The sequence below is a fragment of the Erinaceus europaeus genome, chromosome 2 (assembly GCF_950295315.1).
Source record: "Erinaceus europaeus chromosome 2, mEriEur2.1, whole genome shotgun sequence".
Lineage (NCBI taxonomy): Eukaryota > Metazoa > Chordata > Mammalia > Eulipotyphla > Erinaceidae > Erinaceus > Erinaceus europaeus.
The window spans coordinates 123,094,622-123,122,028 of record NC_080163.1 but is presented as its reverse complement, the minus strand read 5'-3'; the positions used below and the strand labels follow the sequence as shown (position 1 = coordinate 123,122,028).

At 39.3% G+C, this 27,407-nt stretch overlaps 1 protein-coding gene across 3 annotated transcripts in view; it reads left to right on the top strand.

The window, feature by feature from the left end:
- Positions 1-27,407, top strand: part of CDH13 (cadherin 13) — a 1,263,374-nt gene that overhangs the window by 815,020 nt on the left and 420,947 nt on the right. For all 3 annotated transcript variants that reach the window (XM_060185111.1, XM_060185110.1, XM_007528362.2), the window contains one exon: positions 2,555-2,699. In XM_060185111.1, the coding sequence (XP_060041094.1) occupies positions 2,555-2,699 (145 nt within the window). The remainder of the gene's footprint in view (positions 1-2,554; positions 2,700-27,407) is intronic.

Sequence of the window (27,407 nt, the reverse complement as noted above, 5' to 3'; positions counted from 1 at the left end):
CAGAGAGAAATCGAGAGAGGAAAGGAGAGAAAGAAAGACACCTGTAGACCTTCTTTACCACCTGTGAAGCGACCCCCCTCGAGGTGGAGAGCCAAGGGTTTGAAGCAGGATCCTTAAACTGGTCCTTGGGCTTCATCCCATTTGCATTTAATCTGCTGTGCCACCCCACATACACACCTCTCATGCTGATTTTTAAAATGTTAACTTTGGAGACTGATTTCACAGGCCAAACTCAGACTCTAACTCTTAACCTCTACGTATATCTGTTCCCTCTTGGCAAATAGTTCACAAGGATTTTATGAGGAGCAAATGAATTGATATAAAAGAGAGCCCACATAAACAATGGATAGCTATGGTTAATATTTCCTAGGTGTGGGTGTTTTTATTAGCACAACTTAATAAATGAAAAAACTGAGATGAAATGTACAGGTCAAGGTCACATAGCCAGAGAGAAGTTGTGCTGCAAAGGTCCTTTTCAGATTGAGATATTGTCAATTTAGGGACCAAGGAAAAGTATCGCTGATGCCACCGAGTTAAATCAAGACTGAATTGGGCACAGAAAGTGAAAAAGTAAGATCACTGAAATTCACCGGAAATACCTTGAAGAATTTCCTGTTTCCAAAACAAATAATAAAACTGACTTTTTCATTTATTTAATAATGATCGACAAGAAAAAGGGGTAAAATTCTACACCATTCCTATCACCAGAGTTCCATATTTTATCCCTTCTATTGAAAGCTTTCTATTCTTTATGCCTCTGGGAATATAGACCAAAGACTTTTATGGGGTGCAGAAGGTGGGAGGTATAAGTTCTGTAATTGTTTCTCCATTGGACATGGGCATTGCAGATTGATTCATACCCCCAGCCTGTTTCCATCTTTCCCTAGTGGGGTAGGACTCTGGGGAGATGTGATTCCAGGGTACAAACATCGGTGAGGTCGTCTGCCCAGGGAAGTCAGGTTGGCATCATGATAGTATCTGCGACTTGGTGGCTGGAGAGCATTAAGACATAAAGCAAAACAAACTGTTTAATAATCAGGAACTTAAAGGTAAGAATATAGCAGATGAGGTCTCCATTTTGGAAAAAGCTAAAATGTCTATTTTAGTATATTCCAAGGTACCCGTGACTTTACTAGTTTTTGCCTGAGCCTGGCAGCTAACATGTAGGTAGGCTAAAGGTATTATCTGGGGAAATGGTATCAAGTTGAAAATAGGACTAGAAGGCTGAATCAAGGCAGGGAGTAGCTCTGAAACACGGGGAAAAGTATATAAACTCCATTAACTATTCTTCTTCTTCTTCTTCTAGCGTTTGCCCTTCTTCCATAGCCAGTCAACAGCATCAGGTTGAGCCTGATGTAAAGTTTCGAGAACCCATTGATCTGATTTGGGGGCCCATGTTCAGCACATGAGCCTGTGTAAACTCTGCATCCCTGTAGGTCTGAGCTGGCTTTCTTTGGTGATAGGCAGGAACATTCTAGGTTGCACTCATTTCAATATAAAGCTGACTTTTTAAAGATGGAGATACAGGGTGGAGAAAGGGTGGAAAGGAGAGAGGGAACACAACACCTAAACTTCCTTCAGTGCAGTGAAGGCTAGGCCCAAACCTGGGTTGTGCATATGGCAAAACAGCACACAATCAAAGTGATTTTCCTGGCTCAATAAATATGCTTTTTAATACTCATTTTTTTTAATCTTTGAGATGTGAATTTATTCTCATGTCAGAGTTTTTTTAATGTTTTTTAAATGTTTTGATTATCTTTATTTATTTATTTGATAGAGACAGTCAGAAATTGAGAGGAAAGGGGAGAGATAGGCAGAGATACACCTGCAACACTGCTTCACCACTTGTGAAGCTTTCCCTCTGCAGGTGGGGACCAGGGGCTTGAACATGGGTCCTTGTGCATTGTAGCAGGTGCGCTCAATCAGATGCGCCACCACCCGGTCCCTCATGTCAGAGTTTTTAATGGAATTTTGAAATTCACTCTAGGTTACAAACACCTGGTAGACAGGAATTCCCATTTTTGTCATTCAGAATACTGCAAACACGTCCTTGATTTAGGAAAGCTCTGTGTTTACTTACTGACCCGAATTTCTCCTAAAAACTCTCATAAGCGCTTTCAGTTATGTCTTAATGTAGTCTGTTCATAACTGCTTAGTCAATTATTTTTATTAGCATACCATTCCTTTTAAACATAATGGTGTTGGAAAAACAATATAAGCAATATAAGAAACAATATAAGCAAATTTTCTCAGCTATGGCTGATTGCTAGTGTTTTCTTCCTTTTTCCTTTTTTATTTTTTGGACTACCTTTGCAGATTTGATGAATTAATTGCAAATTTCCCACGGGGAACTTGCAGGAACTGATCTTTATCCTTTATTCTGTAATGTTTAGTTTCTATTCTAGTCCCAGTGACTACCCATTGAGACCAAAGTTTGAATATTGCCAAGAGCTCATAAAATCACTGATATAACCTACTTTCTCTAGAGAACCTGACTTCAATTTTCATAATGAATTAATGCCTTATTTCTCCCCCAATCTCTTTGCACCAATAGCTGTTTGTGGAGACTACTGATGGAAATGGCAGAACTCTCGAGGGGCCAGTCCCTCTAGAAGTCATTGTGATTGATCAGAATGATAATAGACCAATCTTTCGGGAAGGCCCCTACATTGGCCATGTCATGGAAGGGTCCCCTACAGGTATGTTAAGTTGCCTTACTTTTAATTAATATGGCGGCATGGGAAGTGGCAAGCTATCAGTACTGAGGATTCTATACTCTGTTGTATTGCCCTCCAGTAGTTCAACACTGTTTCCCTAGACAGAGGAAAGAGCTGGGAATCTGCTGCTCAGAACATGGCTACAGTGATGTGAATGATAAAAAAATATTGCTTTAATTTTCTCTAAAGGCAATCCTTCATGGATTACTGATATCTAAGCCTTTAGCTCATGGTTGCTATTGGACACATTTGAATTGTAAATATCTAGCTCACTCCTGTGGAAAAAGCTGAGTTTTTTAGTATAGAAGTGTTTTGAAAAAAATTAAGGCCCCCATTTAAAACTTATTAGTTCTTTTGACTTTCAATAAGAACCATCCTGGAAAACCAGGCAGAAATTTTCTCCAATCTTTAGAAGATGTGCATGAAGAAGCCTTTTGTCTTCAGTCAAAGAGCTAGAGGCGAAACATTTCATTTCTTTCTCTGGAAATGTATGTGTCTACTGTTATGGAAATCACTCCAGGTTACAACAGAGCTCTTGTTATCTTTTCTCTTATTTAACCTTTCTGTCAGGGAAGGTTTTAGAATTTAGAAATCTTTTTTTTTTTTAATGTCCAGTTGATACTAATTCATCTGTGTCCAGCAAAAGAAATTACTTCTGAATATAATGATTGAGAAAGCATAAAATAAAGTGGAAAAAATATCAATTATAAGACTGGGTTTTGATTTTAAGCATCAGAATATATTTGGTTAAAAAAAAAGTGCTATGTTGAGGGTATCAGTGTCATTGTGTCTAGCTGATACCAAAACAAACAGGCAAGGCAGGACACAGATGCTGAGAATGACTTTGACTGGTTATTTCCCCACATTCTCTTGACTGATGAGATATACCACTAACATGGAGCTACAAGAGGTTCTGGAAGCATTGTCATGGTAACCTCCCTAGACTACCAGATGAATAAATATGTGTAAGGTGCCTCAAACATCCCTTTCAGCTTCAAGGATCTAGATCTGTATATACTTCTTGAAATCTACCCCCACAACCAGGTCAAAGTGACAATCCTCTTGGATTTGGATGTGTTGTATAAAAATGAGAAAAATTCTAACTATTAGACCAGCAGGGAGCCAAATTCCATAACTAACCCGGAAGGCATTTTGGGAGGAGTAGGTGGAATAGCCTGGGGAGATGGAGAGCAGACAGGTCAAGGTGAGCTAAATCACTTCCTGACAGACTCTCCATGCAACACCTTTTAGGCTGCTTTTGGAAAGTTGATTTTCAGTGGGTAAGACTTTGGACTTAGGTTTTGATGTTTATAGAAATATTAAACAAGCAGATGTGCAGGAAAAGCTAGGAGAACTGGCTGGCAAAGATATTAAGGAGACTGGAGTTTGAACAGAAAAATGATTCTTGGTTCCCATTTGCAGTACCTGAGCCCTGCATGTGAGTGACTAGAATTTGAGATTTGCTGGAAAAGTGTTCTAAATGTAAATGACAATGGCTACATTTGAGGCAGCTGTGAGCTTGAGCATGTCTTTGTATATTATGTGTGTATATGATTAGATGGTGTCCAATTTTCCTCATACTGTGCCCTTCCTTAAAGTTTCAAAAAGAATTTCAAATTTTATTGCTTTAGATACATGTCATATTTTCAAAGAAAAATGGAATCCTCTGTGCACATTGAATTCCTTAAATCACAAAGCAATTCGACTAGGTTAGACACATCTCCAGCAAAACATAAACCTCCTCAAAATTCTACTTATGATTGGTATTATCCTATAAAACACATAAAAAAATTGGGTAGCTCTGTGGTCTACCTTCTTACAGCTATGCATAATTTGCCCTGCATTATTGTTTCTTGTTTAGCACCCTCTGTATTTGACTATAAAGTGGGAATTGAAATGGAGTCAGTTAAATGTGGGGTCATGAATGTGGAAATGTTGTGAAAACTTTTAGAGGAAAACATTATATTACTTAGTGCCTGTAGGAGACCTCAGACAAGAAGGTGCAGAAATCTATGAGAACAGCAGCCCACCCCTACCACCCACCTGCTCTCCTCTATCAGACAGCACTAGCCAGGGTTTGAGAACCAGGGTTTGAGTCCCACCCTTCTGTGACCAACACTGGATATCATGCTCCCATAGACTCCCTCCCCACCCTGTCTCATTTTAAATGTTCTAGGCTCCCCCTGGGTCCCTTCCCACCCAACCTTTCCCAGTCTCTCCTTAGCTTAAATCATTTTTCAGTGGTAAAGAAAAACATACCCCCCCCCAATATTCTACATCAGTTATCACTTCTCCTATTCCCATAATACCCTGCTCACCTAAGTGTTGAAGACTTTGCTCTGGATCCAGTTTACAGAGGGGGACGCATGCCCTGAAAAGGTTCAGTAACTTTGTCCATTTCACACAAGTAATATATGAGGTATGTTATTCAGTACTTAACCTGCATTATCTAGCTTCAAATGATGTGCTATTTCAACTGGCCCACAAATGTGAGCTCTCCTAGTATCTAACTTAGTATTTACTTAGTGCTAAGAGCTTTAGACATACTGCGTCATTCTCTCCACTAAGCCTTGTCCTTCTCTGAAGGATGAATGCCTACTGTCCATCATACAGAAAACAGAATCTGGATGAGATCCAGGTCCTTGCCCAAAGTCACACAGCTGGGGCATGAGCCAGCATCACTGTCTGCACGTCGGACTTCAAATCATGAAACTCTTCCCAGGCACCATGGCAATAGAGCCTCCTTCTTTCACATTCACCCTCGTGGGTTAGTATTTGTGTATTTCTGTCTAATGAACTGACAGAAAATGAACAGCCTTTGGACCAACTGTGCAGGCGTGTTGAATTCCTGTTAGTGTAATGTGAGCTGTTACTCAGTCTCTAGGCTTAAATAATGGTAAGATATCTATAATGGGGTTTGTGCCACTACTCATGTGACTTTTTCTGAGTCCACAAAACCAAAACCAGCTCTATAGGGTGTGACCTGAGCAATTTCACAGAATCCCACACTCAGAAGGGCCTCATGCTTGGCTTAATTCTCTATTGTTACTATCTTAGAATTCTTAATATTGGTTGAACAGTGGGTGGACCTCATATTTCCTTTTTTTAAATGAAATAAAATTTGTTCATTTATCATTTCTACATAATATGTGAGCTTTTCCTAAAGACTTCATTACTTTTAAATTATATTGCTTTGTCTCCACCATCATGCCCCAGAGCCCCTGAAGCCCCACAAATAATCTAAGTGATCAACACATAGCAATGGGGCCTAAACTGGGATTGGTGATCTATTCATGTCCTTAACAAAACAAGACCTCTGGCAGGTTCCTGGATCTACTAGAAAGAAGTATTTAGACTTGTCTGTAAATGCGGTGGGGAAATAATACTAGTCCTAGAGAACTATATGCAAGGATTAAATGAGATAGTGTACTTCACTCAATACTTAGAATGTAGTAAATTTTCAGAACTGCCAGTGTACTGTTAATGCTTCAATTATTCTTATTATTCTAGCAGCATTCCCTTTAGGGAAGGTAAGGCAGAAAGACATGCAGTTTGTGTGAAGGAACATTCATCTCCCGACAAACCAGGCATCATTTTTGTGTTCTAGTGTACTTGGATGCCCTCAGCTCCAATCCATCACAGGGGGAAGGTCACCCATATTTATCTGTACGTGCAGACAGGGGACTATTTCCAGCTGCTCAGCACTAAACTCCTGGGTATTGTTCTGGTGAGTCATTACAGAATGAAGGAAGATCAACAGAAAATAATGGTCTTTGAACTTTTCAGATTATTAGCTGTAGCTTTTGTAGAGTCTCAGGGTTTGATTTATGGTACTCAAGCCCCAGCCCTGTAGATCTGTGTGAGCCCAGTGTTTTCTGAATATGCAAGGCATGCCAAGACCTTATACATATGGGGCAAAGGGATGAGATCCTAGAGGACATGCCTACAGTGTCTTGTCTCCACCAATTCCTGAGTGTTTGACCACCTTCAGTTCTCTGGAGACATTTAAGAAGAGTTAATTTTGAGTAATGTTGTGCAGTTCTTACTCCAAAAGCAGCCCATGAGGTGAGGATTAAAAGCATGTGGACTAGGGGCTGGGTGGCTATGCACCTGGTTAAGCACACGTTACAATGCACAAGGACCTGGGTTTGAGACCCAGTCCCCACCTGTAGGGGGAAAGCTTTTCAAGTGTTGAGGCAGTGCTGCAGGTGTATCTTTTTCTCCCTCTGTCTTTCTCTCCCCCTACACTCTCAATTTATGGTTGTCTCTATCCAATAAATAAAGATAATAAAATATTTTTTTAAAAGGGCATGTGCATTGCACGGAAGGGATCAGTGATAACTGCTATAGTAAAGGGAAACGAGCCAATTGAGGTGCCACCTGGAGCCAGCTACCAGATTGAACGATGGAGAGCTTGATGGGGGGTGGTGGCAGTGAAAGAGTCTAGGAGAAAAATGCTCACATTAGAATTATCCTAGCTCTGGTGCTGGGAACTGTGTTAGTTACATTTAAAAAAAGAAAAAAGACATTGGTTAACACATGTCTGTCCCCAGGGAGACTTTCATTCCCAGGAACTTTCAGTCAGCTGTGAACACGACACACTGGGTTCCAGCAGTTCCAGGGAAACCTTCCAATGAGAATCAGAATCTGGCAGTTGTTTTCACCTCTACTAAACTCATCCCTTTGCTCATTGGGCCTATCTGAATGTCAGGGAAAATGGCACCAACTGCCTTTATAGTGGGGCTTTAGAGATGTCAGGAAAGAGAGGAAATGGAACATCTTAATTGCCAAGCTTCATGATGGAGAATGATCAATATGACACTGACTTTCTTTATCAGTGGTGCAGTTGATCTTGCTCTTTAATTAGGAGCTGGACCTAGAAATATGTGTTCTAACTCCTAAGAGATTCAGTTGCATAGATGTGTATCGATGCTTCCTGTTGAGTTCATGAATCAGAAGGAAGCATTGACAGATAAATACCCAATTCAAACATCTCAAAGTCAAAGACTCTGATCTTCTTTGATTCTTCTCTTGTTCCCTATATCACCAACCCCACCCCACTGAGTATCTACTCTACTGGCATGATTCTAAGACCTAGAGTACAGTTATGGACCTGTCAGGTACTATTCATTTATTCCTGGTAGATATAGACAGGCAGGAAGACTGTTACCAAATGAAGATGTAAGAAGTGAAATATGGTGAATGCTACAGTGAAGTCATCCAAAGTGTTTGCAGGGATCTAGTTCATGTATGGATTTTATTTTCATTTTTCTTCTACCTGTGTCTCTGTTTTGCAAGACAGTTATCTTAGTTTATAGACAAACCTACCTACCATGTAGACATGAGTAAAAACATTCCACCCAGTGACTGTCCTTCTTTGGGGATTGCTATTTTCTGAAACAGCTCAGGCTAAATAGAGATAATTTCAGTAGTTTATAGTTGAGAAGTAGCTCATAGAGAGTTCTCAATTTATTTGTACAACCTGGTAGTTAAGGCTTTTACTACCTATTTACTTGTAGTAACAATGAACTATAATGTGGTTTCTTAGTCTATTAGCTATCTAGTTTTTCTTTATTGGTATTTTCAAACATTTACTCTGTTCTGAGGTATTTCAGTCAATGCCATTGTATTCTGGAATACTGGGTATGTGACTATTTTATTTTTCTTGTATGTGTAGATACATTTCTTTTTTAGGGACCTAGGCTTGAGCCACCACTCTCCACCAATAAGGGGGAAGTTTCACAAACCAAGAAGCAAATACTTTTGCGCTCTCTCTCTCTCTCTCTCTTTCTCTCCAATTTCTTTCTGTAATATCAAAGAAAAAAAAAGTCTCCAGAATCAGTAGGTTCACAGTGCTAGCACCTAATCCCAATGACAACCCTGGTGGCAATTAAAAAAAAAATAGCAATTCAGGGTTGGGGGGAAGCTGTGGTGAGCATGTTAAGCATATACATTGCCATGCACAAGGACCTCAAATTCAAATCCCTGCTCCCTACCTGCACTGATAAAGCTTCACCAGTGATGAAAGCAGTGCTGCAGGTGTCTCTCTCCCTCTGTCACCCTCTCTCTCTCAAATTCTCTCTGTCCTAGCAAATAAATTAAATAAATAAAATGGCCACCATGACTGATGGATTTATAATGGAGACACTAAGCCGCAGTGATACATTAGGTAATAAAAAAAGAAGCAATTCAGATTTTTTTAAATTTCTTTATTGGGGAATTAATGTTTCACATTCAACAGTAAATACAATAGTTTGTACATGCGTAACATTTCCCAGCTTTCCCTATAACAATACAACCCCCACTAGGTCCTCTGTCATCCTTTTTGGACCTGTATTCTCCGCCCCCCCCCCCCCCACACACACACACCCCAGAGACTTTTACTTTGGTGCAATACGCCAATTCCAGTTCAGGTTCTACTTGTGTTTTCTCTTCTGATCTTGTTTTTCAACTCTGCCTGAGAGTGAGATCATCCCATATTCATCCTTCTGTGTCTGACTTATTTCACCTAACATGATTTTTTTCAGCTCCATAAAAGATGGGCTGAAAATGGTGAAGTCACTGTTTTTAATAGCTGAGTAGTATTCCATTGTGTATATATACCACAACTTGCTCAGCCACTCAGCTGTTGTTGGACACCTGGGTTGCTTCCAGGTTTTGGCTATTACAAATTGTGCATTTGTGTAGGGAGTTGGGTGATACTGCAGCAGGTTAAGCCGCACATAGTGCAAAGCGCAAGGACCAGCATGAGAATCCCAGTTCGAGCCCCAGGCTCCCCACCTTCAAGGGAGTCCCTTCACAGGCGGTGAAGTAGATCTGCAGGTGTCTCTCTCTCTCCTCCTCTCTATTCCCCTCCTCTCTCCATTTCTCTCTGTCCTATACAACAATGACTACATTAATAACTACAACAGTTTAAAAAAGGGCAACAAAAGGGAATAAATATTTTTTAAAACTATTTTTTTAAAAAGGAGAACATGTGTATGCACAGATCTTTTTGGATGGCTGTGTTGGGTTCCTTAGGATATATCCCCAGGAGACGAGTTGCAGGATCATAGGGTAGGTCCATTTCTAGCCTTCTGAGAGTTCTCCAGACTGCTCTCCACAAGGATTGCCCAATTTATATTCCCACCAGCAGTGCAGGAGGGTTCCTTTGACCCCACAACCTCTCCATCATTTGCTGCTGCTACCTTTTCTGATGCATGACATTCTCACAAGAGTGAAGTGATATCTCATTGTTGTCTTTATTTGCATTTCTCTGTCAGTCAAAAACTTGGAGCATTTTTTTATGTGTTTCTCGGCCTTTTAGATCTCTTCTGTGGAGAATATTCTGTCCATGTCCTCTCCCCATTTTTGAATGGGGTTATCTGTTGTTGAGTTTGGCAAGCCCTTTATACATTTTGGTTATTAGCCTCTTGTCTGATGTATGACGTGTAAAGATCTTCTCCCATTCTGTGAGGGGTCTCTTAGTTTAGGTAGTGGTTTCTTTTGCTGTACAGAAGCTTTTTAATTTGATGTAGTCCCATAGGTTTTTTTTTTTTTTTTAATTTTTTTATTTAAGAAAGGATTAGTGAACAAAAGCATAAGGTAGGAGGGGTACAACTCCACACAATTCCCACCACCCAATCCCCATAACCCACCCCCTCCCATGATAGCCTTCCCATTCTCTAGCCCTCTGGGAGCATGGACCCAGGGTCGTTGAGGGTTGCAGAAGGTAGAGGGTCTGGCTTCTGTAATTGCTTCCCCGCTGAACATGGGCGTTGACTGGTCGGTCCATACTCCCAGTCTGCCTCTCTCTTTCCCTAGTAAGGTGTGTCTCTGGGGAAGCTGAGCTCCAGGACACATTGGTGGGGTCTTCAATCCAGGGAAGCCTATCCAGCATCCTGGTGGCATCTGGAACCTGGTGATTGAAAAGAGAGTTAACATACAAAGCCAAACAATTTGTTGAGCAATCATGGATCCCAAGCTTGGAATAGTGGAGAGGAAGTGTTAGGGAGGTACTCACTGCAAACTCTAGTGTAATCCTGCTTTCAGGTATATATTTTGCAGTAGTTTATGGATACGTGTGCACATACGCTCTCTCTCACAGAAACTGGTGTATGTCTAGGTTATGGGACTTTGTTAGAAAGTGAACTACCTGAGATGAAATTAGAGTGTACTATAAAAGGAAAGGTCTCACCCGAGTAATGAAGCTGAAGGGTTGTCATTCCACACGTGAAGTCTCTGGATACACTCTGAGGTGAAGCATGTTGAGATGGCAATCGTTGCTTTGGTTAGGTTGTGATCGGCGGATGCAATATTATTTGGTTTGGATTGGGAGATGCATACGGGAAAGTGAGCCCTATCCAAGGGTGCCAGGACTGGGGGAAGTAGGGGCTCTATAGTGAAGTGCCCAACAACAGATGAATGGCTGAGAAAGCTGTGGTATATATACACAATGGAATACTATGCAGCTATCAAGAACAATGAACCCACCTTCTCTGACCCATCTTGGACAGAGCTAGAAGGAATTATGTTAAGTGAACTAAGTCAGAAAGTTAAAGATGAGTATGGGATGATCCCACTCATCAACAGAAGCTGACTTAGAAGATCTGAAAGGGAAACTAAAAGCAGGACCTGATCAAATTGTAAGTAGGGCACCAAAGTAAAAACCCAGTGGTGAGGGGTAGACATGTAGCTTCCTGGGCCAGTGGGGGGTGGGAGTGGGCGGGAGGGATGGGTCACGGTCTTTTGGTGATGGGAATGGTGTTTATGTACACTCCTAGCAAAATGTAGACATATAAATCAGTAGTTAATTAATATGAGAGGGGGAAATCAATTGTATGTCTCAAAGGTTCTCAAAAGACAAACTGAATCTTTTTAATAGATAGGCTACGTATTTGATATGCGGACTCTCTCAAAAGCCTAGACCAAGTAGATTAGAAGCTTCCAATAGCACAGCTATATACAAGATACTGGGTACTGTACAGCAAACCATAACAAAGGGACTTTTCAAAGTTAACCCAATTAACAAATAATGTGATGATAATATTAACTATTGATTGTCTTTTTGAACCCTAAGACATCAGGAACCTCACATCTTCACTATAGAGTCCCATAGGTTTATACTTGACTTAGTCTTCTTTGTAATTGCATTCATTTCATTGAAGATGTCTTTAAAATTTATGTGGAAAAGAGTTCTGCCAATATTTTCCTCTAAATATTTAATAGTTTCTGGTCTAACATCCAAGTCCTTGATCTTTACTTGGTATTTACTTTTGTATTTGGTGAAAGACGGTGGTTCAGTTTCATTATTCTACATGTTTCAACCCATTTTTTCTAACACCATTTGTTGAAGAGACTCTGCTTTCCCCATTTAATAGTCTGGGCACCTTTGTCAAAGATTAGATGTCATAAGTGTGGGAGCTTACTTCTGGGCTCTCAGTTCTATTCCACTGGTCAGTGTGTCTATTCATGTTCCAGTACCAAGCACTTTTGATGACAATGGTCCTATAATACAGTTTGAGATCTGGGAGTGTGATGCCTCCACTTCTGTTCTGTTCTTCTCAAGATTGTTTTGGCAATTCTAAGTCTTTTCTGGTTCCAGATAAACATTTGGAGCATTTGTTCTATTCTCCTAAAAAATGTAATTGGGATCTTGATGGGGATAGCATTAAATTTGTATATGGCTCTGGGTAGTATATTCATTTTAATGATGTTAAGTCTTCCAACCCATGAACATGGAATATCTTTCCACTTCTTTGTGTCTTTTTCTACGTCCTGGAGTAGTGACTCATAATTTTCAGTATACAAGTCTTTCACTTCTTTGGTTAGGTTTACTCCTAGGTATTTTATTGTTTTTGTTGCTATAGTAAAAGGAATTAATTTCTGGATTTCAGTTTCTTCTAACTTAGTGTTTGCATAGAGGCATGCCACTGACTTTTGAATGTTAAATTTGTAGCCTGACACCTTACTGCATTTCCTGATGCTTTCCAAAAGCTTCTTGCTAGATTCCTTAGGTTTTTCTATGTATACAATCATGTCATCTGAAAATAGGGAGAATTAGTCTCTTGAATTATTCTCTTGAATTATTCTCTTCCAATCTGTATCCCTTTAATTCCTTGCTCCTGCCTGATTTCTATGGCAAGAACTTCCAACACTATGTTGAATAGTAATGGTGATAGTGGGCCGCCCTGTCTAGTACCTGATCTGAGGGGAAACGCTTCCAGGTTTTCACCATTGAGTATGATGTTGGCTGTAGGTTTGCTATATAGAGACTCCACTATCTTGAGGAATTTTCCATCTACTCCCATTTTTTGTAGCGTTTTGATCATAAAGGGGTGTTGGATTTTGCAAAATGCTTTTTCTGCATCTATTGATATGACCATGTGGTTTTTGGTCCTGCTTTTGTTGATGTGATGGATCACATTGATTGATTTACGTATAGTAAACCAGCCTTGCATCCCTGGGATAAATCCCACTTGGTCATGATGAATAATCTTTTGAATCCGGTTGACTAGAATTTTGTTCAATATTTTAGCTTCTGTGTTCATCAGAGATGTTGGTCTGTAGTTTTCTTTTTTGGTTGTGTCCCTGTCTGTTTTTGGTATCAGAGTGATGCTGGCTTCATAGAAGCTGGGAGGAAGTACTCCAGTGTCTTCAATCTTCTGGAAGAGTCAAATGTAGAGGTATTAGCTCTTCTTTGAAGGTTTTGTAGACTTCATTTGTAAAAATATCTAGTCCAGGAATTTCATTTTGGGGATGGTTTTTGGTAATTGTTTCAATTTCATTAGCTGTGATGGCCTGTACATAATATCTAATTCATCTTTATTTAATTTTGGAAGTTCATATGTATCTAGGAAATCGACAAACAAAATTGACAAACCTTTAGCTAGACTCACAAACAAAAAAGGGTGAAGACCCAAATAAATCGGATCGTAAATGAAAGAGGAGATATCACAACAGACACCACAGAAATTCAGCATATCATGCGAGGCTTCTATGAACAACTATATGCCACCAGGTTAGAGAACCTGGAAGAAATGGATGTTTCAATATTATTTTAACCCCTGAGTTGGAGCACAGTGGTTTAAAAGCCTCTTTTGTTCTTTTTCTTCATTGTAGGCTGTGGGCTTTTAAACTATAATTAGGCTTCTTAGCTTAATCCCTCACTCCTGACCAAGAGATAAAGCAGGGTGGGGAGAGATAATACAGTGGTTATGCAAAGAGACTCTGACACCCCAAGGATCCAAAGCTCCAGGATAAATTCATCTTCTCTGCCAAGCCAGGCAGCACTGCTGGACCCTGTCAGTTTCTAAACAAGTCCCATTTATAGTCTGTAGGTCCTGAGGCAACTATTCACTATGTTCTCATCAGGAGAACGACATGGAAAGGCTCATACCACACAACCCCACCGCTAGGCCACTGAGGTATAGATCTTCTCCTGAGTTTCCTGGTTATTTCTTTGTCCCCTGGTGTCAGCACAGGGCCTCCCCGCTGCTGCTCCAGCCTCTGAGGGTAGTAGCAATGGACACTCACAGTTGCATCTGGTGAGTCTTAGGGGAGTCCTCTCTTCCCTTCAGCTATCTTTTTGTTGGTGAAACAGACTGGAGGTGGTACCTCAACTGGTAAACTACTGGACTGTTACTGTCATTTAATCTCTCCCTAGGCTCCTCTCTGACCAGGAGCCATACATATTTGAACTTACTGGTGATTTGGTGGGTTCCTGAAGTTGTTCTAGCCCTGCCTTGTTGCGGTCCCAGATGATCTCTTTTGGTAGTCCTAGTTGACCCAGGGGAAGAGAGGAAAGAAACACAACTGCTGCTCCGTAGCCCCGCCTCCCACAATTCAGATTTAAAAAGCTGAAAAAGAACAACCATCCTCAAATCTCACCACCCAGAGGTAAATACTTGTTGTAGTGGTGAATGTAGTTCAAGGGCTCTCTGGGCACCTCAACACTTACACAGTTATTATTATTTTTAATCTTTGTAATTTTTTAATTATAATTTGTAATGATTCCAAAATTGTTTATAAAATTATAAATTTTCAGGGATTTCACACTTGTATGTGTGTGCAATGTAGGTCACTAAACACAGTTTTTATTTCTTATTAATTTTTATTTTATTTTATTTTTGCCTCCAGGGTTATCACTGGGGTTTGGTGCCTACACTATAAATTCATTGCTCCTGCTGGCCATTTTTTTCCATTTTTATTGTTGCTGTTGGACAGGACAGAGAGAAATTTAGAGAGGAGGGGAAGATATAGAGAGGGAAAGAAAGACACCTGCAGACCTGCTTCACCACTTGTGAATCGACCCCCTGCAGGTGGGAATCTGGGGGCTTGAACCAGGATCCTTGAGTGGATACTTACTATTTGTACTATGTGCACTTAACCTGGTGTGCCACTTTGTGAACCACTAAACAGTTTTTACAAGTGGAATACTGCATTCTTTTATGTAAGTAACCTTTTTTATTCTGCAGTTTCCTATGGACATTTTTGTAAATCAATGATTATCAAGCTACATCACTTTAAGCACCACTGTCTAGTTAACTAAATTCCTATCAATATGAATTGTTTAATTTTTCCATACTTATAATAAAATTCTACAGGAAGAATACATATATTCCCACTCAATTTCTTTCATATAAGTACATATAACTGGGATTGAAAGATTAGTAGGTATGTTTATCCTATGTATATTGTGATGACACTTTTTCTTTTCTTTATTAGTGATTTAATAATGATTAACAAGATTTTGGGGTAAGAGGGGGACAACTCCATTTAATTCCCACCATCAGGGTTCCGTATCCCATCCCCTCCATTGGGAGGTTCCCTATTCTTTATCCCTCTGAGAGTATGGAACAAAAATTTTATGGGGGTGCAGAAGGTGGAAGGTCTGGCTTCTGTAATTGCTTCTCGACTAGACAACGATGTTGACAGGTCAATCTATACCCCCAGTCTGTTTCTACCTTTCCCTAGTAGAATAGGGCTCTTGGAAGGTAGGTCTCTAGGACATATTGGTTAGGTCATCTGCCCAGGAAAATCAGGATGGTGTCATGGTAGCTTCTGCAACTTGATGGCTGAAATGTGATGACTCTTTTAATCAGAGGATTTTACTGATACTTTGATTAAGTTCCTGCATGAGGATAAAATTGTCTTGCTTTTTACATATGAACCTACAGGTAGGCACTTTTCTTGTTTCTGTGGATTAGACCCATTATTGTCAAACTTTTGTAGTCGTTTTCCTAACTGTAACTGTAGAACCTAGGATTCCCCCTAGATTCTAGGGTTAAAGAAGAAGACTGACATAGTTTATCCTAGTCTCTCTTTAGTAGTCACTGTCAAGTTCTTAACCATATCTCGCCTTCTCTTTCTTTATCTCTTCACTTCTCTCTCTCTCTCTCTCTCTCTCTCTCTCTCTCCCTCACCTCTATTTAAAAAGGGGTGGGGGCAGAAGGGAGGCACTGACAGTGATGGGACCATGTAGACACTGAGCCCCAGTGATAACTCTGGTGACAAAAAAATAAAAATAACATTCAGTAGTCCTAGCCCACTAATTTTTATTTCATATACTTTAGACCCAGCTGGGAGCTGTCCCTTCATTATTCTATACTTGTAAGAGGGAAAATTTTATGAGATCAAATATTAAATATATGATTAATTAACTTAATCAAAATTATGGCTCAAAGTGGAAGGGGTAAAAGTAGCATATTAGTAGACTCAGAAACTTAGTGATCACTCTGTAGCCTTTTAAAAGAATAAATGTAACAGAAATTTTCAGCCTAAGTGGAAATCTGGTGACAGATGAGCCACTGCAAAATGAGAATGAAAAAGTCCCTGAGTTATTAAGACACCAAGCATAGATACCAGCTATTAGAATCTCTCCCTAACACCTAAGGATCCACTTCAAGTCACCCAGTTTTTAGTGTAATGACTAAAGCAGAGTGGCAGATTAAACAGGGCATGAAAGAGCATTTTTAGAAAGCGTGTGTTGCAAGTCAACTCTTGATGACCATTTCACTAAGCAAACTTATTCAATAAATATTTATTCAGCAGATATATAAGATGAATAATGACCAGGTCCTTAAAATACAGTAGTGGCCAACACCATTTATTATTCTATTGTAAAGACATTTTCATTTCCCTAGAGAAGAAATAAAATGAACAAGAGAATGTATTTTCAAAATATTAAATCCTTTATATAAAATAGAACAAAGTGATGTGATAGACTGACAAAGAAAGAGTTCTCTAAAGGGACATCTAAGATGAGAACAGATACTCTGATTTCTCTTCAGATCATATACATTTTTTGCCTTTAAAGATGAGAACAGAGAGAATAAAGGAGTTTACCATGCAAAAGGCTCACACATAAAGCAAGGTTATTCCAGGCAAAGGGATCCAAAAGTACAAAGGTCTAAGGATAGAGGGACAGAATGCTAGCCAGTAAAGAGGCAAGTTTAAGGAGATAAGCAAATACAAGATCATTCTGAACAGATTTCAACAAACCATGGACCATGAGCCAAGTCTGTCCCATTAGCTGTTTTCTTTTTTGAAATTGTTTGTTAGAATGCAGCCATGCCTAGTCATTTAAGTAGTGAATGTAACTTTTCATAGAATATTGGTGGTGTTGAATAGCTGGGGCAGAGACTATATGTCTCACAAAATCAAAAGCAAAACTAAGTATATTCTTAAGCCTATTTCTTTGAAGACTCTGTTGGGAGAAAAAAAAAAAAAAAAGCTTTGAAGATTCCTGATCTAGAGCTCCATAAATTTCTATTACATTTTAAGTTTACTAGGAAACCGTTGGGTGAATTTAAGCAGGAGAATGGTAAAATCTGATCTTACTATTAAAAATGATTTGTGCTACTTAATATGGAGCATAATACATAGCTCAGGGATATGTCAAGGTTTCAAATAGTAGACTCTGTCCTCAACTGGTAATAACAGTGGATCTGGAAACAAGTGGTTATATAAAATATTTTGGCACATTCATGGCCAGTGGGTGGGAGTACTAAATTCTGACTCATTTTTGGGCACAGATTACTGTAACTGATCTCTTCAATATGGTATTGTTCTAATGCCATATAGAACTTTAATAGATTTACAATTGTCCCTTACATATTAACTGAAGTTTACATTTGTTTTTCTTCCTAATATATAAGCCCAAGGGAACATATTATCTTCTATTCACCCTTGATTTCAGGACCGGCCAGAGTTCCAAGCATATAGTAGTCACTCAGTAAATTCAGTTTCATGAAAAAATGACCCCACACAATCAATGATTAATTACTGCACATTTCCCTTTGTATATTACTTTTAAATTAGTGTACTTTCTGGTAATTTATTCATTAATTCATCAAATGTCTCTTGAGTGCCTCTTATGTGCCAGATATACTGACTCTCAGTAAGGATGGAAGGGAACAATCCATAGAACAGCCATGGACCCTGACTCCAAAGCAAAGAATTTTCAGATCAACAAGGAATACAGCCAATAAACATATCCTGAGCCTGCTTCCAGGCCTGCATTTGAAATAGCGAAACAACTCACCAGAATTGAAGCAGGGAATTATCCCTAGTTATTGAAGAAGTGATAATCATTACTTTTGATTTTCTACTACTGGATGCCAGTCTAGATGCTATACCTATTACTTTGAAATATTTATTTTATTTTAATTTGATAGGACAGAGAACCTGGTTCTTTAGACATAGTAAATTATACATTCAAGTAGGTACACACCCCATCTTTTTTTTTAATTTTTTATTTAAGAAAGGATTAATGAACAAAAACATAAGGTAGGAGGGGTACAACTCCACACAATTCCCACCACCCAATCTCCATAACCCACCCCCTCCCATGATAGCTTTCCCATTCTCTAGCCCTCTGGGAGCATGGACCCAGGGTCGTTGAGGGTTGCAGAAGGTAGAAGGTCTGGCTTCTGTAGTTGCTTCCCCGCTGAACATGGGCGTTGACTGGTCGGTCCATACCCCCAGTCTGCCTCTCTCTTTCCCTAGTAAGGTGTGTCTCTGGGGAAGCTGAGCTCCAGGACACATTGGTGGGGTCTTCAATCCAGGGAAGCCTGGCCAGCATCCTGGTGGCATCTGGAACCTGGTGATTGAAAAGAGAGTTAACATATGAAGCCAAACAATTTGTTGAGCAATCATGGATCCCAAGCTTGGAATAGTGGAGAGGAAGTGTTAGGGAGGTACTCACTGCAAACTCTAGTGTACTACTGCTTTCAGGTATATATTTTGCAGTAGTTTATGGATACGTGTGCACATAAGCTCTCTCTCACAGAAACTGGTGTATATCTAGGTTATGGGACTTTACCCCCATCTTTTAATGGAATCCTTACAATTCTTTGACAATGGGAAAACAGAAGCTCACAGAAGCCAGTTTACTTCAATAAGGTCATATATGAAGGAAAAAGAGAAATGGATGAAGAAAAAATAAGTGTTAACATCAATCTGGATCTGCCACCCCGTCTAGAGATCATTGGCTTATATATACTAAGGTGTGTGAGAGAAAGAGAGGGGTGACAGTAGGAAAAAAATTTGAGGGACAAGGAAGGAGACGGTGAAGGAGGAAGTTAGAGGACACACTCAACTTTCCCTAGTCATTTTATTATCATCTAGTTTGTCAGTTAACTCCTTGAGACCCATAGTTTCTGGCAATAGTTTCTCAAATAAAACCATATTCTCCCCCTAGTGGTAGTTTGGGAGATGATCAAGGAGAAATATGGGCTCATAGGGCATGCCAGTTTGAACAGATTTATAATCAGCAGAGAGCCCAACAAACCAGTTTTTACTGCAGACAGCATTCTAAGAACACTGTGTTTTCTGAGAACAAAGCCTAGAGTGGCTGCTTCCATGTACCTATACATGGAACCTTTCAAGTTCACCCCAATATATGTGCAACATACTGAAAAGCAGTCCTGAGTAATTTATGTATGCAACCACTACCCTTCTTAAGTAAATGGAAGAGATTCAATATGCTAAGTTCAATTGGAAAAGGGACTATAAAATTTCTTTCAGGTATATTTTTAAAATATAGGTCATACATTGAGTTTTCCAGTATCAAAGAAAAAAAATTAATGCATTTACAGCTTGCTTTCTTTCATTATGGGCACATTTTTTTTTAAAAAAAAGGCATACCCTAAGTTAGTTTATTATTCAGAAGACTGAAACTTTCAAAAGTATCTTGCAAGTTTGGTTTGGAGGAAATTTTGACTTTTACTTCTCACTCTGGCTTTCTATTTTTGTTTAGTGTATCACTGTTTTTAATCTACTATGTTCATGGTTAGGAAGGGGCTGCTAACAGGGACACCTCTTTACAGAGAGGTTGCAATGGGCTCATGTTTCTGTATTTGGACTCAATATTCCTAGGAAATGTTTCTTGAATGCTTGAGCTCTCCTGAATGATGGTGACCTCACAGACCTATTGACTTGGCTAACAAACCAGATTCAACAAACTTCTTGCCCTCTGCTTTCTGCTTCTCTTCTCCTTCACCAATTTCATCTTCTCTTGTTGAGGAAGCTCTATGTTCATTGGCTCACACAAATGCCACAAGCCAGGGTTAGAAGTAGCAGAATGTGGGGTTCGGGCGGTAGCGAAGCGAGTTAGGTGCACGTGGCGCAAAGCGCAAGGACCAGCATAAGGATCAGGGTTTGAGCCCCGGCTCCCCACCTGCAGGGGAGTCGCTTCACAGGTGGTGAAGCAGGTCTCTAGGTGTCTTATCTTTCTCTCCCTCTCCCTGTCTTCCCCTCCTCTCTCAATTTCTCTCTGTCCTATCCAACAATGAATGACATCAACAACAAAAATAATCATCACAACAAGGCTACAACAATGAGGGCAACAAAAAGGGGCGGGGGGAGAATGGCCTCCAGGACCAGTGGATTCATGGTGCAGGCACTGAGCCCCAGCAATAATCCTTGAGGCAAAAAAAAAAAAGAAGTAGCAGAATGATTACTAACTCAAATATACATGAGGACTCTGAAGTTTAAACAAATTAGAAGGCAACGTTCCCAGGAGAACATATCTTGCTCATTAGCATCCATTATGTCCTCTTGTAGTAACAGACTCAGTACAGTAAGTCTGAGTTCAGTAGTAATGAATCTATGTAAAAATCATGCTGCCCAACCTCCCTTACAGCTAGCTACATGTAGCCACGGAGGTATAGTCAAGTGCCTCTCTGTCTCTCTCCCTTTCTATTTCCCCCCTCCCCTCTCAATTTCTCTCTGACTCCATCCAATGATAAATAAATGAAAATTAAAAAATAAATTATATAATATAATGATGTATAAATTTTATCTTTAGTACTTTTATGTATGACAATATATAATGCATTTGCATGCTTATAGTCCTCTATGTCTTTTTAAATGATAGAACTTTCAGTACTTTTTAATTTTATATCTTCATTTTCATATTTTTCATAATTATCATATATACCTTGAAGTTCTTTAACTTGAAAAAAAAGAGTCTCGTGATAAGAGATAACCAAGTCAACTGGGAAGGGTGTCCTTTTATCACTCTTCTATTATAAGTTTTTGTCACTGCCTTGAAAGAAACTGTTGACGGCTAGAACTCAAGCAGTCACTATACTTTGTCACCTTTGAGAACTGAAATCATATCCTAGAAAAATAGTATAAAAGATAGGATTAGACTGTATGTTGTTGCCTGTGGAATGTGATGCTAGTCTCTCCAGAGTGACTTTTACACAACAGCAATGAATTTTTGTCTTATTTAATGCACTGTTACATTAGAATCTCTGTGTTTGTAGACAAATCTAATAATAGTGACATTTCCAGGGTGGGCCAATCAGCTAGACAATTTGACGCCAAGCCCTGCTTTTAACTACTATGGTATCCTGCTGAAGACACCCAAGCCCACTTACTCCTCTGTATGTATTTCACAGCACCAGTTTATGTATGATTATCAGAAAATTGAGTTTTTACCTGTACAAAATGGTCTTTGCCTGATCCATTATCTTATAGTTCTTTCCAGAAATCATTCTAAGATATCTTTTTCATTAGATTAAATATATACTCAGTAGCTTATGATGGAAATGTCCTTCGCATAGTGGTTTTGTTTCCCTCCTGTCGTGGTAGGTTCAGTTTATAGTCTTGTAATGACTATCTGAAAATGAATCAATAATGTAAGTCACCAATGTGCTGGTCACAGGTCCACATGCTAAAGACTAGAGAGGGAGAAATGCCCAGGGAATGTTTAAAAGGTTCTGGTAGGTTTGCAGAGAATATTAATTTTTTTCTTGCCAGTGAGTCTAATGGAAGTGCATCACAGGGATGCACTGGTCAGCTCCTCAGGGAGACCAGTGTGTTCTGCTCAGAACACTACAGAAGGTTTGAAATCACTGGCTCCTATTTCCAAAAGATCTGGGTTTTAGTTACATTTTCACTACTAATCTGGTGACTGTGTGCTGGTTGCCTTACCTTTCTGAGCCCTGATAGTTCCTGTGTAAAATGAAAATAATGGTAATGCCTTCAAAGAAGAGCTGAGAGAATTCAATGAGAAAATGGATATCAAGTTTTGAGAACCATGCCTAACAAAATACAATATTCCATGAACATTAGCAACTACTGACTTCTTTTATTTATTTATTCATTTTTTTTTACCTCCAGGGGTATTGCTGGGGCTCAGTGACTGCACTATGAATCCAATGCTTCTGGAGGCCTTTCTTTCCCATTTTGTTGCCCTTGTTGTTGTTGTTATTGTTATTGTTGTCATTGCTATTGTTGTTGACTAGGACAGAGGGAAATCGAGAGAGGAGGGGAAAACAGAGAGGGAATGAGAAAGATAGACACCTGAAAACCTGCATCACTACTTGTGAAGCAACCCCCCTGCAGATAGGGAGCCAGGGGCTCAAACTGAGATCCTTTCACGGTCCTTGCTCTTCGCGCCATGAGCGCTTAACCTGCTGCTTAACCACCCAGCCCCCTATTCTTTTCTTTTATTTTTTTAATGCAGTGCTGTGCAATAAGCAGAGGTTCTCACACATGTGTGATAACTCAAATTAGGCTCTCCAGGCATTTTTTTTATAATTCTTTTTTATATTTACTTATTAATTTTCCCTTTTGTTGTCTTTGTTGTTTTTTATTGTTGTTGTAGTTGTTATTGTTATTGGTATTGATGTCATTGTTAGATAGGACAGAGAGAAATGGAGAGAGGAGGGGAAGATAAAGAGGGGGAAAGAAAGATAGACACCTGCAGACCTGTTTCACTGCCTGTGAAGTAACTCCCCTGCAGGTGAGGTCCTGGGGGATTGAACCAGGACCCTTCTGCAGGTTCTTGCACTTTGTGCCACATGTGCTTAACCCACTGCGCTACCGCCCAACTCCTTTTTTATTTTATGTACTTAGAAACATGATGGGGCAGATAGGGAACAAGAGGAAATGGAGAGGGAGAGATACCACTACACCACTTCATAATCACAGAGCTCCCTTTAGTGATATCAATGCTGCTTCCATGTAGCATCAGGGCTCATATACAGGGCCCCACCCACACTTTGGGAGGCATGGGTCCATCCACTGAGCTATCTTCTATAGCTCAACTGCATTTTTTGAAAGATTCATTGAATTGACTTCATAAAAGAGAAAGAGAGAGAGAGGGAGAATATGAACTCATGCTACAATACAGCATATGTTATGCTGGTGATTAAACTAGGGATCTCATGCTTTCAAGCCTAAAGCTGTACTATTGTGCCACTTCAAGGCCTGCACCTGACTTTTTTCCCAGTGAGTTCCTCATGACCTTACTTAGCTCCTTGCACAGGAGGGGAAAGCTCTCCAGATGGGCAAAAAATGAATTTGAATCCTGATTGTTCTTATGAGCTAGGCTAATTTGTGCCTCTATTTCCTAATTTCAATTTTGTAATAATCCACTGTGGTAGCATTCTGTGTGAGTCTGAATTAGGCAAATTTGAAACAATGCAATATGGAAATTTTAACAAAATTTCATGTGTACACAAATTTAGAAACAATGTGATTTTCCAGATTTTAACTACGTAATTTCAAAGTAGCTGGCAGGGTATTTTCTCTTCAAATAAACCATATATACATGTGAAATTTAATGAGCTATAATCCCCATGGCATACAATCCACTTACTTAAAGTATATTGTTCAGTTGTTTCTAGTATGTTTACAGAGTTGTGCAATCATTAATTACCATAACCAATTTTTAAACATTTTCATCATTCCAAAAGGAAAGGAATTTCTACACCCCTTAAAAGTCATTTTTCATTTCTCCCCAGGCACCCCAGCCCGAATCAACTACAAATCTACTTTCTTTCTCTCTAGATAAGCCTCTTCTGCACATTTCATATAAAAGAAATCATATAATATGTGTTGTGACTTCTTCCTTATAGAATAATGTTTTCAAAGTTCATCTATGGTGTATGTATCCTGTACTAGTACTTCATTCCCTTTTATTGCTGATGATAGGCTTCATTTTTAAAATAAATCTGCTCTTGCTAAAGTCTATGGCATTTTAGCTTGTAAAGATGAATGCATAGCATTTTTATCTTGAATTATACACATTGTGATTTGAGTTATTTGAGAATGAATCTCATATAAAGCATATTTGTGCTCTACTTGCAGTTTTGTTGTAAGAATTATATAAGACAACATATGGAAGTACTTGACATCTGGATCCACTCTATGTTAGCTCCTGAAGAAATGGTGCCTTCCCTGTTTGGATTCATTGGATTGTTTCCTAGCATATTTATTTACCACTCAAATTTTGTGTTTTCTTTGCCTTAAGATCCCATCAATAAATATCCCAGCTTATTAAATAAAATATAAAGATAAAATTTATGTAGATGTTTCCAGTAGCCAGGAAATAAGTCACCCAGTAGAACTCAACTTTACCATGCAGGAAATGACGTCCAAACCCTAGATGCATTAGGACACTGGAGAAGGCTCCATGGATGGTGGAGCAGTGCTGTGGTAGGTCTCCTGTCTTCTCTCTCTGAAATGAAATTGAAAGAAAAAAAAAAAAACTTAAAAGTAAAATGTTTGTCCCCAGAGAAGGACAATCATGAATGTGTTAGGTTCTGGTTCCACTAAAACAAAGACATATTACTAGCTAGATAGTGCCACACCTAGTAGATCATATACTATATTGAAGAACTCTGGTTTAATCCCATGGGGAAGTCTCCATCAGGTACTGGGCCCCAGAAATAACCCTTGTGGCAAAATATGTGTGTGAGAGAGAGAGAGAGAGAGAGAGAGAGAGTGTGTGTGTGTGTTATGTTTGTGTGTGTGTGGTTGTGTGTGTGCGTGTGTGTGTGTGTTTCAAAAGGGTTTACTCACTAATTACCCTAAATTTTTTTATTCTATTTATTTATTAGTAATAAAGATAGGAGGAGAGAGAAAGAACCAGACATCACTCTGGTATATGTGCTGCTGGGGATTGAACTCATGACCTCATGCTTGAGAGTCCAATGCTTCATCCACTGCATCACCTCCTGGACCAACTAAAAATTATTTTTGAAAAAGAAAGCTGGAGAGAAAAATTAGAGCACTTCTTTGAACTGTACATATATATGTGTAAGTATATAACTGTCCTCCTGAAAACAATTTTATAAAGTAATGTTAATATTAAGTGAAAAAAAGACTTTTTTTTTATATTTATTTTATTTATTTATTCCCTTTTGTTGCCCTTGTTTTGTTGTTGTAGTTATTATTGTTGTTGTCGTTGTTGGATAGGACAGAGAGAAATGGAGAGAGGAGGGGAAGACAGAGAGGAGGAGAGAAGGATAGACACCTGCAGACCTGCTTCACCGCCTGTGAAGGGACTCCCCTGCAGGTGGGGAGCCGGGGTTTGAACCAGGATCCTTATGCCAGTCCTTGTGCTTTGCGCCACCTGCGCTTAACCCGCTACGCTACAGCCCGACTCCCGAAAAAAAGACTTTTTAAAAAGAAACTAATCAGCTTTCCACTAAGTTATCCTGGAAAATTCTTCAACAGCTCGATACCCCTTCATAAATGTACCCCCATGCTCACAAACCCATAAAGTAACCTGGGAGCTTTACTTCTGTCATCCTGAACACTTTTCTATTATGGCAGTGTCATTGATGGATACATGAACTTTAATTAAAGTTGAAAGCAACTATCAAATGTCTTTTCTGACTTATCTTAGCAAAGTATGTGAGCATTCAGTCATCCTCCATCCTTTACCATCTTCCTTAGATACCAGGTGCCACAACAACCAATTCTGTTTCTTCAGTAAATCACCACAGCTGCCTTAAAAGGGAGCGATATTGAGATGGGTACTTTCAAATTTACCTTCTCATTTATCCTCCTGATGATACAGAGTATTACTACCTTCATGTTTCAGAAGGGGAAACATAAGTTTAGAGGTTGAAACAGGTAATTAGAAGTGAATCTATGTGAGTATGAGTCTGTCTGACCTCAAATGCCAGCTTCCTCCAAGGAGACTGCATTTCTTTTGTCTCAGTTTGAGTTAATTGCTTTTTAGTATGCTTGCATCTCCTCCACAAAAGACATATTTACCCTTATTCAGTGGTCTCTGCTATAAGCCTTCAATGCCTTCCCTAGCCAAGACTGTGCATCTAAATAGAAAATGTTTATTTTATTGCTTACAGGAAATGCAACGGGAGAGCAACAAAAATTGTAGTGTGGTTTCCAGTTGAGAGTTTGCTGGCTAAGAAGTTGCTCTAGGTCATGTCTGTCTGTGGGGAGTTTCCATGACAGTATGAAACAGTCCAACTATGCCTGGTCCTAAATGCAACTTAAAGGATAAGGTCAACCTACATTTTAAAGGGTAAATGCCACCAGAAGAAAAAATCTTTCCAGTTAGAAAAACAGTAACCAAAGATATAAAGATTAACTTGATCTATTAAAGCATTATTCAAGAGTCCTTTCTGCTGCAGATAACAGAAATAATAATTAATGTGACTTCAACATCACAGGTTGATTTTTCTCTAATTTCCTGAAGCTGAGAGGGGAGACTGCTATTGGTGCATTACTGTTCTGACAGTCAACATCTATTCCCTTGCTCTTGTGGCTATAAGACTTGTCACAGCTCTAAACACAACAGCTATACTTATATTCAAGAAGGAAAGGGGAGAAGGAGGTGATGTCCATGCATTTCTTAAGGACCAAAGAGTCTTTCCCATAGCCTTTCTTTATTAACAACTCTTCTAAGCACACCTATATCATTAAGATACCCTTAGTCGCAATAGAAACCAGATATAAACTAGTATTTATATATGAATGTACATGTTTGTATTCATCTTTGTGTGTCTGTGATGAGGAGGAGGATGCTGCAGACAGATTTGTGGCTAGTTGGGGACTGGTTCCTACACAGTGCTTAAAGGTGAAGAAATTAATTCACTTGTAAAGGTTCGGTCTGTAGGATTTCTAGGATAATCTGATTGTGTGTGGAACAGAGAGTGTTACAATATGGCCTTCTTGGGTCATATTAAACTCATAGGTATAATCAAAAAAAGGTAAACAGATCCTAAGGCACCAGAGGCCCTAGGCTCAGTCCTTGAAACCGCCATAAGGCAGAGCTGAGCATTGCTCTGCAAACAAGCAAATACATTTTTACTAATATATACAAAGTGCAAGTTATGTTCTTATAGTCCTTTTCATTTTCTTTTTCTTAATATAGATGTAAATGGAATGGGTAGAGATGTAGATATGAATATGACTACAAATGTGAATGTGGGCATGAGT